Genomic DNA, 12,654 nt, shown 5'->3' on the forward strand with positions numbered 1-12,654 from the left:
CATACAAACACCAACTACTTAATTCAGTTCCATGCCACTCCAACCCCCCCGCTCTTACTACGCTACGAACAAATAAGCAATTCCAAGCATAATCCATACTCGCAGCGATCAGATTTACGCAGACTCCATTATGCATGGCTACTTTGCAAATTTTCAAGTTACAAACTGATGAACGTGACCCCTAAAACCTATATAAGTGGAAGTTACGATTACTATGAACCCTCAAATACCACTTCCCATCTGAGTTAAACTTTTTAATCCAGGAGAGAACAGTAGAAGTCATGCAGTGAATTAGGACAAAAGAAACAAATATTCTTAAATGAGGGCTAAAATACAAGTCAAAGTATTTTTTTTATTTTTACTAAAAGAAAGTTTAAAAGAAAGGTAAACCACAACTTAAAGACTTTTTACTGTATTCTTTTCTCCATTTTCTTTTTGATTCTCAAAAGTTTCTGTGGTCTTCTTTCACATTAGCATGAAAATCACTCTTGCAGTGCTATGTGACCTACTTTCAGATCATAAAGACAATACAGATGGATCCTGAATTTCTTTTATATCTACCAAAACTGTACCTTTAAAACTTTTAAAACAGCAGTGAATATAACAGCAGTATCATTACCAAATTAATACTCTGAGGAAAAACAACCTCTTAGAAGTAAAAATATTGGGGGAAAAAAACAAAAAAACTAAACAAATAATATGTAGAAGTTACTCATGTGAAACAGAAAGAGAAATGTGATCGAAAGAAATGTGATCTAACCCCCACTACCATGCACACTTTAGAAGCTTCACTACTCTTCAAGAAAAGTTCTCTTCTAATGTCATGTTATCTTGTTTGCATTGTGAACAATATATTCAGTACTTTCAGTGTGTTTTACAAATACCCAAACTTTTAAAACATTAAAACAGCTGGAAACTATGATTTATATGATTCATACATATTTGAATTCTTAAGCACAATAAACCTTATCAAAAGTAAGAACATTTGAAAATACTAAACACCTCCTTCACCTCTTTACATTTCTAATTTAAATCATTGTTCATTAGGTATTTCTCATGTGAATACAATAAAACAGATATATATTTTGTTAAAAGAAACTAGACCTAAACTCGCTTACCATTTAAACTGTAAGATATGGGCTTTGTTCCCTCCACCCCTAAGACTCTGCACTACTTAGGAGGTTGACTGCTCTCTTCCAACACAAAGGGAACAAAGTGCCCTGCCCCCCTCCCTAAATGTGGGAGGAGCTGCAGGACTTGGCCCTGGAAGGGGCACTGGCCTCAGCCATGGTGGGAGCCCTGGCCGCACCTCTCTGCCCTGCTCTCTCCACCTGATCTCTCAGAGCCTCGTCATAAAGGTCTGGGAAGGAACTAGGGACCCTACCGTGGAACTTGGCTAGAACCTCCAGTACCTTCATCTTGCTGGTCTCAGCACAAGCTCTTGGGCCCCAAAGGAACTCGTAGCGTGGAAGATCACTATTGGGTACCTGGCGGTAGTTCAGGTACTCCTTCTGCACTAGATCTTTGGTGATGAGCCTTCTGGGCTCCCCAAAGATGCAGTGCCTCCTCCCAGCATAGATCCCCAACATACTGAGGAATTCCCAGATCTCCTCCTCAGTGGCGCGGTTACCATTCATGAAGATGACCCCCAGGAGCACCATGAGGAGACGGGACTTGGGCAGCGCCCCCTCATCACGCCGACAATCGTTTCCCCTGAGGTTGAGCTTCCTGATGAGGGTGTAGATGTTCCCTCTACGGTCGATTTCCTTCATCTCCAGGCCAAAGACCAGCTCCACGCGCTCACGGGCTGTACTGAAGATCTCAGGGAAGTGCTGCCTGTACTTCCTGCTGACGATTTTCATCAGGGCATTCTGTGTGATGGGCTCCTGCTCGGTGTACTTCTCCAGCAGGAACTCCACGAGTTTCCTGGCCTTCCTGGCCAGAGGATCTTTGCGAGTGCTCTGAGTGGAAGGGGCTGCCTGGGAGGCACCTGAACTTTCCTCCGCAGGGCCCTGGGCACCTTCATCAGATCCTGCACATGAAGGCCCTGCATCAGGAGAGCTAGGGGCCATGGCTCCCTGAAGCTCCTGGCCATCGCCAGCAGCAGGGGAGCTCGGGGGAGAACCCTGAGGGACAGAAGAGTGGGAGGAGGGGCACTCCTCCTTTGGGGCTGCAGCAGCACTGGCCTGGGCCTCCTGAGTGTCCCCTTGAACCTCGTGGCGTTTCCTGCGGGCATGGGACTTGCTCTTCTGCCTCCGAGGCATGGTGACAGCAGGTCAGGGACCGCAGGTGGGAGTGCGGGCAGGAAAGCAGGCAGGAAGGCACCTGGAGGAGGGACAAGGACATGCTGTGAGAACCTTCAGCAAGGAGAGTCCTCCCTGGCTTGAATGGAAGCCGCCTCTGGGGGATCCTCGAGGCCAGTGCTCTAGGACCCACGGGCTCCTGTTCTCCTGGTCAGCCTGTCCCCTGAAACCACTGAGTAGCAAGGCAGAGTGAGACCTGGGGCACAGCAGACAGTCCTGCCTGGGCGTTAAAAGGGGGACCAGTGGGGGCTGGCAGAGGAGGCAGGTCCTCTCAGCTGACATTCAGAGTCAGGATGAAAATTGGTGCGAGACACCCCCATATAGAATGCCCCCTTTCCCGTACCCAGCCCGTTCCCTCTCCTGTCTGAAATTGACGGTGCCACCTTCCCTGTCACCCCAGACGAGGAGAGGAGGGTATACTCAGCCCCCCACTGAAGGGTCCCAGGACCTGCCCTTCTGCTGTCTCGTGGCTGCCCCTTCACAACCAGGCTCCAAGCTCCCCTCTCAGACCGCTGCCCCACTTCCCGATGTTTGGCCGGGGGGTAGCGCTGAGCACAGGGGAGGGTCCTGAGTCGCCTGTTTGTCAGGGAAGATGGCCCTCATCCTGAATCTTCCCGAACCCTGACATCCTCCCTCTACTGACCAGTTGCCAGCCCCTCAGACCAAAGTCCCCTCTTCTTCGAGTGTCCTGTGTCCGAGGTCGCAGTGAGGGAGCCCCCCAGCCTTTACAGCTGCCCGGCGGCTGCCCGGATAATCCGCAGCCAAATGGCGGTGAGTGGGGGTTACACATGGCTGCCGTTCTGGTGTATGGAGACCCTCAGTCCCCCCGGGGGTCCCTCCTTCACTCCACAGGGCTCGTCGCTCTTTCTCTACTGAACGGAGCTGGGGTCCAGCAGAGCCTGACCGAGGCATTCTTTCCCGAGACCCCCTAGGGGTTAGTGGATAGTCTTGGGGCCTGAGAGCTAGGCCGGATCCTCTGGTCTGAGTGCAGGGGTAGGGCGGCCGGAGGCTGTGTGGCCCCCTCTTTTCAGAGGGAAAAGGGAATGGGGGTACAGAGACTTGTCCCTGCACTCGTAACTCACGTCACCTCCGATCTTGACACCCGATGACACTTGGGACTGCTCCCTCTGGCCACCGTCAACGGCAGCTCTCAGAGATAGCGGCACTGTCAAGGATGGCGTCGCTCCCCCAGCATGCTTAGGAGGACGTCACTTCCTGTCATGCGCATCTGGGCTCCAGGAGGACAGCAGGGGCGGGACCTGGACAGGCGGGGTTCCGGGGGAGCTTCTCACAGGATTGGCACATGGACTTTCGCTTGACTCTTAAGGGGTCCTGGGACGTCCCTGTCCTGAACTGTCAGCTGGCTCACTCCATGCCTCTCACTCGTGTCAGCACTCCCAACAGGAAGAATTGGGGAGCCCAAGCCTAACAGCCTTCCTGGAGCCCATAAGACCAACACCGAAGGCTCTCTTGGCCTCTCTCTTCTATAGTAAGCGATGCTCTGTCATTTTCCATGGCTTCCCTTAACCCCTGTAGATTCTGGGCTACGTCCCGTCTGCTGACCTGAGGCCAAGGCCTCATGTTGAAGATGTGAACCCTCGAGTCTCCTGGTATGAAGTGCACATACGTCTCATCTCACCATTTCTACCCGAGGATTCCTGGAAATGGCTGCTACAGGTAAGATGAGCTGAGAGGGAGGGATGGGAGACTGTCTTCTGTGGTGTGGAACCCCTCACATCTCACTCAGAAACTTCATTCATATTGACTGCTGACAGGGCCTGGAAATCCTTCCCTTTCTGGTATAAGTCCACCCCTGTCCCCAACCATGCTCATACAATTCCAGAAGAGTAAGTGAAGGGGCTCCTTAGCCTGACAGTTCTCACTGTGGGCTCTCAGTCGACTGCAGGGTCATTGCTCAAAAGTTCTGAGATGGTCATTTTGTACAATTACTGTGATACTAACTTTTCCGTTTTAGTCCCTGGGTGATAATCTCTTAAGGTGATCATTTAAAAGGGCCAGTTCTCATCGACTAGCATTCCCTGGTGGCTCAGACCATAAAGAATCTGCCTGTGGTGCGGGAGACCTGGGTTCAATCCTTGGGTTGGGAAGACCCCTCTGGAGGAGAACACGGCAACCCACTCTGGAAGTCTTGCCTGGAGTTTCCCCTTGGACAGAGGAGCCTGGTGGGCTACAGTGCATGGGGTCGCAGAGAGTCAGACACAACTGAGTGGCTAAGCACACACACAACAAACTTTGTGCTGGTTATTTCATGATCTGGGCCGTACTGCCACATCCAAGCCAAACTTTGGTGCCCCATGGTCCTGGCGCGGGGCCTCGGAGATGCTGCCTCAGATTCCTTCAGTGAAGCAGTGGAGATTCATGATCCCAGGGCAGAGTGGAAGAATCCAGGGCTCAAGTTAAAAGCCTTTTGCAGCTGATCCTGTTGTCTGCTTCCCTTGCAGCCTGCACATCTGTGCCAGTCTCTTAAGTACTCCCCACTGGGCACACATAGGGTCAAGTTCAGTGGAGACTTACTGTCCATCAGGGATTATTTATGTTTTCACTTTTGTTAATAGTTTTCTTTATTCCTTCCATAAGATTTCCGTGGTTACTTCTGGGTACAAAAAGCAGAAGACAGTGTTTCATTGTGGTCTCAGCTACTCTGAATGTGGTACTAAATCTGTAAAGGAGTTACAGAAATTTGACAGTCTTACAATATCTGTTCTTCATGAGTATACATAACATACTATTCTGTTTGAGCCTTCTTTTTCCTAAGACTCTCAGGAAATTCTTCTTGTTGCCTCCATGAAGACTGTATACATTTTTCTAAAGTTTCTTTGTAGGTAATTTTTTTCTATGGTTGCTTCTGTTTATGGTGTATTTTCTGTTGCTTGGTGTAAGTAACTGTTTGTTCTTCCAGACCAACTGGATGATTTTGCTGCCGTGATCTTTTTTTTATTCCAGATTTTTGAAGTCTCTTACATGTTTGAATATTTCCTGTCCTGTTTTCTAAGATTTTTAATTCGAGAATCAAGTTATTACTGTGATCTTTTGCTTTTCATTACTTCTGACTTTTGTTCATTTGGCATTGTTGTATATAACTCTAGTGGTTATATGTACTTCTCTAGATTTTTTTCCTAGTTTTTAAATTCATAGATTTTTAACAACTATTTTTAATTAGAAGATAATTAAATGGTATGTCAGGTTCTCTTGTATGAAGCAGCTATAAGTATACATATATCTCCTCCCTCATGATCCTCCCTCCCACCCCTGACCTCACCCCTCTAGGTTGTCACAGAGCTGACTCCTTGTGTCACCCAGCAACTTTCCCCTCATGCCTGTCGTCCACATGGTAGTGCATATTTGTCCACGCCACTCTCTCAATTCGTCTCACTGTCTGCTTCCCCCGATGTGTCCACATGCCCGTTCTCTACATCTGTGTCTCCATTCTTGCCCTGCAAATAGATTTATAACTACCCTTTTGTGGCCTTTCTTTCTCATTCTCTTATCAGTATATTTTGCAGATAGAAGTTTTTAATATTAACAAGGTTCAGCTTATTATTTTCTTTCATGGACTGTGCTTTTGGTGTTGTGCCTAAAATCTCATTACCAAACTCAAGTTTTGCCCCCGTGTTATCTTCTAGATTTTCTTGCCTATTGCATATGGCATGTAGAATCCTAGTCCCTGACCAGCGATCAAACCTCTTCCCCCAGCAGTGGAAGTGTTGATTCTTAAACACTGGACTGCCAGGGATGTCCCTGCAATTTTTTATAAATAGCGAGTTTTTCATTTAGGTCTGTGATTCCCTTTGAGTTAATTATTTTGAGAGGTTTAGAGTTTGTATTTGGATTCATTTTTCTTAGATATGGATGTCTAGTTATCCCAGGACTGTAAGTTTCAAAGACTGTCCTTTTCCATTGAATTGCCTTTGCGCCTTTGTTAAAGGTTGGTTGAGTGTTTGGGGTGTCTGTTTCTAGATTTTCTGTTCTGTGGCATTGATCTGTCTATTATTCTGTTAATAGCATACAGTCTTGAGTATTGTAGCTTTAAAGTAAGTTTTGAAATCCAGTAATATCAATTCTCTAACTTTGACTTTTAATATTGACTTCAGTGGGTATTATGGATCATTTCATTTTTGACATAAAATTTAAATTGTTGGCTTCTATCTACAAGCTATCTTGCTGGGATTTTAAACAGAATTGCATTAAGTATCTAGGTTAAGTTGGAAATAAGTGACATCTCAACAATATAGCATCTCCCTATCTATGAACATGGCGTGTCTATTTATATAGATCTTCTTTAATTTTTTTCAGTGCAGTTTATGAGTTTTACTCATGTAAATCTTATACATATTTTTTTAAAGAATTATTCCTAATATATTTTGATGCTAATGTAAATGGTATTAGGTTTTTAATTGCAAGTTCCATCTCTTTATTGGAAAAGAATTGACTATTATGTATTAACTTTATTAATATGTTAATTCTATAGTAGATTAACTTTATTAATATATTAATTATATAGTAGTTATATATTGATAATATGCTAACCTTATTAACATATACTCCTGGCTTATTAATGCCAGGAGTTTTCTTATTGTTGATGATTATAATTCCATTTTTCCCTTTCAAATATCTGTATCTTTTGCTTCCTTCCCATATCTCATTGCATTGACTAGAACTTTCAGTACAGTGTTGAATAGGCATGGTGAGAAGGGATATCCTCACCTTAGTGTGACAGCATCTGTCTTCTCACTATAAAGTATGATGTTTTACCTGTATTTCTTTTCAGATGTTGTATATGAAGCTGAGGAAATGCCTGTCTGTATCTAGTTTGCTGAGAATTTTTATGATGAATGGGTGTTGGATTTTATCAGATGATTTTTTTCCTTCATCTGTTGATCTCATCTTGTGATTATCTTCCTTAGACTATTGTTATTATGATTTATGATTACTGATTTTCAAATGTTGCACATCTGAAATGCATCCTACTTAGATATAGTACGTAATTCCTGCTATGGATTGTTAGGTTTCTTTTCTTATATTTTGTTGGGAATTTGGCTTCTATGTTTATGAGAGATATTTGTGTTCAATTTTTTTCTCTTAATTTCTTCATCTGATTTTGATATTCGAGTGTAATACTCACCTCACAGAAAAGGAATTAGGAGGTGTTCCTTTTGCTTCTATGTTCTGGGAGAAATTGTAGAGAATTGTCATTTCTTCCTTAAATTTTTGTTAGAATTCATCAGTGGAAACATCTGGATCTGTTACTGTCTTTATTGGAAGCTTATGAGTTATAGATTAAATTTCTTTAATAGATACAGACCTATGCCTAGTATCTATTTTTCTTTGTGAAAGTGGTGCTAAGTTGTACCTTCAAGCAGTTTCTCAATGGAACCGTTCCTTTTTGTAGGCACAGAGTTGTTTATAATATTCACTCATTATCCTTTTAATGTCCATGGAATCAGTAGTAATGGCCCCTCCTTCATTTCTACTATTAGTAATTTAATTTGTGTTTTCTCTCTTTGTTCTTGTTTAGCCTGGGGAGAATTTTATCTTCTTTTTATTTTGGATCTTTAAAGAAACTTCTTTGGGTTTTGTTTTTTTCTGCATTACCTTCCTTTTTTCAGTGTCATTGGTTTCCACTTTGATTTATTCTTCCTCTGCTTTTTCTTTTCTTTCACAAGTTTACTAGTATAGAAGCTTAAGTTATTAATTGTAGGGTTTTTTTTTTGTTATAGGCACTCAATGCTGTGTATACCTCTACTGATTTTGCTGTATCACACACCTTCTGATAAGCTGTAATTTTGTTTTCATTTTTTAAAAATATTTTAAAATTGCTCATTAGATTTTCTCTTTGGGTCATGTGTTATTTAGATGTTTATTGTTTAGTCTGAAAATCATCTTTAATTTTCCTGCTGTCTTTTTGATATCAATTTCTAGTTTATTTCCATCACACTTTTCTTGTAATCGTGAGGGGTTTTTGTTTTGTTTTGTTTTTGATCTTTGTTTTAAATAGACACTCTCAGTAAAGGAAGATGAGGGGCTTATGTCAGATGTTGGCTGGAACAGATTCCTTTGGTAGCCTTGAACTTTTCTAAACAGGAACTCAGGGGTAGCCGAGTTGTCGTAGTACGTGGCCTTAGGTTGCTGCTAGAAGCCATGCTAGAGGTCAGTCAAGGTTCTTAATGTAGAGGTTTGGACAGAGTTGTTCATGCCAATAGTTTTTGCAGTTCTCTGTTCCTAACCTCAGCTTGCAGTTCCAGGACACATTGCCCTTTTTATAGGTAAAGTCTGCTTGAGATCCCCAGAAGGGAGGGGATTGCCCACAGTGTAAGGTCAGGGTGTGGTGAGTTATGCCAAAAATCTAGAGAAGGATGCAGAGTCCCCCAGTTTTGGCCCCTGATGCAGTTCTGGTTCCGGGACCACACTGGGATTAAGCTCGAGGACTTACAGAGAAGAAACTCACCCAGTCAAGTCCCTGATTATTTGTTTGGTCTTAATTTGAACATCATGCAGTCTTCTCGGTTAAACTTCTCACCTCAAAATGGGTAGAGCCATAGAGGAAATGACAAAGACTGAGAGGAGAAAAGTCTTGGCCTCAGCAGGTGCCTTCACCATTGGAAATTCTGTGTCTACCAGGCCTAAGACAGTATCAACTGCCACTCAAGTGTTCTTTGGGTATGCACAGCCTGGGCGTACTCCTCACAGCTCTTAATTGAGAGGAGCCATGACACAGTGAGCTGACCCAGATCTTGCCCTGTGGGTCATGGAAAGAGAACAAAGCAGAGAGTGACAGCAAGCAAATTTTCATGGGAGAGATAGAGCAAAAGTCAGGGGTCTCCAGCCAGCAGTTTGGGCAAGACCACTGGAGTTCACCGTGGCAGCAGTCCTAGTCACGGTACCAAATATGTCACTGGTGAAAAGAGATTTCCTCAGTGCTTGCTCTTGCAAAGAAAGGGAAGGACTCTGGACTAGTGCACATCAGGGGACTTGTCTGATGAAGGTCACTTTATCAGTCTTGTGAACTTGAGACAATTGCAAGTTATCCATCTATAAATGGAGTCTGCTAAATCCTATCCTGCATGAATGCTGGAATGCATGTACTACATATAAAGCAGAGTCATACTGAATAAGAAACACGGGTCTTTAACTTAATGGAAGTTATGATTATTATGAACATCCAAAATACCACCTTCCTATCTGAGGTTATTTTTATCCAGTAGATAGCAGAGACTATGCAGTGCACTGGGACAAAAGAAATAAATACTCTTAAATGAGCCAAATTAAGGCAAAGTACATTTTATTTTTAACAAAAAAATGGTTAGAGGAAATAAGGCAAACTACAAATTAACAGCTTTTTCCTTTATATTTGCTTAATTGCTTTTTGGTTTCTCAATATTTTCTGTGGTCGTGTTTCACATTACCATGAAAATCTCTCTTTCAGGGACATATTACCTACTTCCAGATCATAAAGACAATACAGATGGTTCATGAATTTCTTTTCAGTTCAGTTGAGTTCAGTCATTCAGTCGTGTCCAACTCTTTGCGACCCCATGAATCACAGCACACCAGGCCTCCCTGTCCATCACCAACTCCCAGAGTTCACTCAGACTCACATCCATTGAGTCAGTGATGCCATCCAGCCATCTCATCCTCTGTCGTCCCTTTCTCCTCCTGCCCCCAATCCCTCCCAGCATCAGAGTCTTTTCCAGTGAGTCAACTCTTCCCATCAGGTGGCCAAATTACTGGAGTTTCAGCTTTTGCATCATTCCTTCCAAAGAAATCCCAGGGCTGATCTCCTTTAGAATGGACTGGTTGGATCTCCATGCAGTCCAAGGGACTCTCAAGAGTCTTCTCCAGCACCACAGTTCAAAAGCATCACTTCTTCAGTGCTCTGCTTTCCTCACAGTCCAACTCTCACATCCATACATGACCACAGGAAAAACCATAGCCTTGACTAGATGGACCTTTTTTGGCATAGTAATGTCTCTGCTTTTCAATATGCTATCTAGGTTGGTCATAACTTTTCTTCTGAGGAGTAAGCGTCTTTTAATTCATGGCTGCAGTCACCATCTGCAGTGATTTTGGAGCCCAGAAAAATAAAGTCTGACTCTGTTTCCACTGTTTCCCCATCTATTTCCCAGGAAGTGATGGGACCAGATGCCATGATCTTCGTTTTCTGAGTGTTGAGTTTTAAGCCAACTTTTTCACTCTCCTCTTTTACCTTCAGCAAGAGGCTTTTCAGTTCCTCTTCACTTTCTGCCATCAGGGTGGTGTCATCTGCATATCTGAGGTTATTGATATTTCTCCCGGCAATCTTGATTCCAGCTTGTGTTTCTTCCAGCCCAGCGTTTCTCATGACGTACTCTGCATATAAGGTAATAAGTAAATAAGCAGGTTGACAATATACAGCCTTGACGTACTCCTTTTCCTATTTGGAACCAGTCTGTTGTTCCATGTCCATTCTAACTGTTGCTTCATGACCTGCATACAAATTTCTCAAGAGGCATGTCAGGTTTCTTTTACATCTACCAAAACCGTAACTTTAAAATCCTAAAACAGCAATAAATAAAACTGGAATATCATTACCAAATCAGTATTCTGAAGAAAAGGAATCTGGTTGAAGTAAAAATATTTGATAAAAATGAAACAAATAATTTGCAGAAGTTACCAGTTTAAATCAGGAAGAAAATAGAGATCTAAACTTGGTTTGCTTGACCCCTACTAACCTGCACTATCTAGGAGCTTGACTACTCTTTGAGAAAACTTTGTTCCAGTGTCATCTTACCTTGTTTAGATGGTGAACAACATATTCAATATGTTCATTGTGTTTTACATATACCCAACCTGTGGCTTTCAAAACTTTAAAACAGCAAACAATGTGATTTATATGATTAATACATTTGTATTCTGAAGCACAGTAAAACTTATGAAAAGTAATTAACATTTGAAAATACTGAACTCCTCCCTCATCTCCTTAATCTAATCAACTTTCACTAGATATTTCTCCTATGGATAAAGGAAAAATGATATATATTTTTAAAAAATGAGTTGTACTTAAACTCCCTTACTACATAAAACAGTAAAGAACATACAAGTTTTGTTCCCTCCACCCTACTACTCTCTACTGTTTAGGATCTTGACAGCTGTGTTCCAACACAAAAGGGAAGAAAGTGTCTGGGCCTCCCTCCCTAGATGTGGGAGGAGCTGTAGGACTTGGCCCTGGAAGGGGCACTGGCTTCAGCCATTGTTGGAGCCCTGGCCGCGCCTCTCAGCCCTGCTCTCTCCGCCTGATCTCTCAGAGCCTCGTCATAGAGGTCTGGGAAGGAAGTCTGGACGGTATCGTGGATCTTGGCCAGCACCTCCAACACCTTCATCTTATTGGTTTCAAACAAGCTCTCGGGCCCCACAGGAACTCCTAGTGTGGAGGATCGCCATTGGGCACCTGTCGGTACTTCAGGTACTTCTGCACCAGATCTTTGGTGATGAGCCTTCTGGGCTCCCCAGAGATCCAGTGCCTCCTCCCAGTATAGACCCCCAACACACTGAGGAATTCCCTGACCTCCTCCCTGGTGGCGAGGTTACCCTTCATGAAGATAATGCCCAAGAGCACCATGAGGAAACCAGACTTGGGAAGACCCCCCCTCATCACTCAGACCTTCATCGCCCCCGAGGTTGAGCTTGTTGATGAGGGCATAGATGTTCCTGCTACGGTCGACTTCCGTCAGCTCAAGGCCAAATACCAGCTCCATGTGCTTAGAGGCTCTCCTGAGGATCTCAGGGATGTGCTGCCTATACATGCTGCCAATGACCTTCAGCAGGGCGTGCTGCAAGATGGGCTCCTTCTTGGTGTACTTCTCCAGCAGGAACTCCAGCAGCATGCTGGCCTTCCTGGTCAGAGGATCTATGCAAGGGCTCTGAGTGGCAGGGGCTGCCTGGGAGGCACCTGCACTTTCCTCTTCTGGGCCCTGGGCACCTTCATCAGATCCTGCACAGGAAGGCCCTGCATCAGGAGAGCTAAGGGCCATGGCTCCCTGAAGCTCCTGGTGATCTCCAGTAGCAGGGGAGCTCGGGGGAGAACCCTGAGGGACAGACGAGGGGGAGGAGGGGCACTCCTCTTTGGGGGCTACAGCAGCACTGAACTGGGCCTCCTGGGGACAATGAGTGTCCCCCTGGAACTGGTGGCATTTCACATGGGCATGGTACTTGTTCCTATGCCTCTGAGGCATGGTGACACAGGTTATGGATCACAGACGCATACGGGCAGGGTGGCAGGCAGGAAGGGCACCTAGAGGAAGGACAAGCAGATGTTGTGAGCAACTGCAGTGAGGAGATTCCTCCCTGGTTTGAA

The 12,654-nt window shown here is 44.3% G+C and overlaps 1 protein-coding gene and 1 long non-coding RNA gene across 3 annotated transcripts; one reads left to right on the forward strand and one right to left on the reverse strand.

Moving 5' to 3' along the window:
* Positions 1 to 337: 337 nt before the first annotated feature.
* On the reverse strand, positions 338 to 3,621 carry LOC789863 (melanoma-associated antigen B4). Of its 2 annotated transcripts, none has more exons than XM_059884367.1 (2): positions 3,391 to 3,621; positions 338 to 2,325 (listed from the first exon to the last, which is right to left on the reverse strand). In XM_059884367.1, the coding sequence occupies exon 2, from the start codon at positions 2,262 to 2,264 to the stop codon at positions 1,233 to 1,235; it is 1,032 nt and encodes a 343-aa protein (XP_059740350.1). In that variant the 5' UTR covers positions 2,265 to 2,325; positions 3,391 to 3,621; the 3' UTR covers positions 338 to 1,232. The 2 variants fall into 2 exon arrangements, with proteins under 2 accessions (XP_059740350.1, XP_024844672.1); XM_024988904.2 differs by having other exon boundaries at positions 344 to 2,325; positions 3,386 to 3,621.
* On the forward strand, positions 1,553 to 11,259 carry LOC132344725 (uncharacterized). Its single transcript, XR_009493670.1, has 2 exons — positions 1,553 to 3,980; positions 10,448 to 11,259. It is a non-coding gene; the product is annotated as an uncharacterized lncRNA (long non-coding RNA).
* Positions 11,260 to 12,654: the final 1,395 nt, after the last annotated feature.

This window comes from Bos taurus, unplaced genomic scaffold, assembly GCF_002263795.3.
Source record: "Bos taurus isolate L1 Dominette 01449 registration number 42190680 breed Hereford unplaced genomic scaffold, ARS-UCD2.0 Leftover_ScbfJmS_1074, whole genome shotgun sequence".
NCBI lineage: Eukaryota > Metazoa > Chordata > Mammalia > Artiodactyla > Bovidae > Bos > Bos taurus.

Coding starts and splice junctions, on each gene's coding strand:
- LOC789863 (XM_059884367.1), bottom strand. CDS start 2,264: ATGCCTCGGAGGCAGAAGAGCAAGTCCCATGCCCGCAGGAAACGCCAC.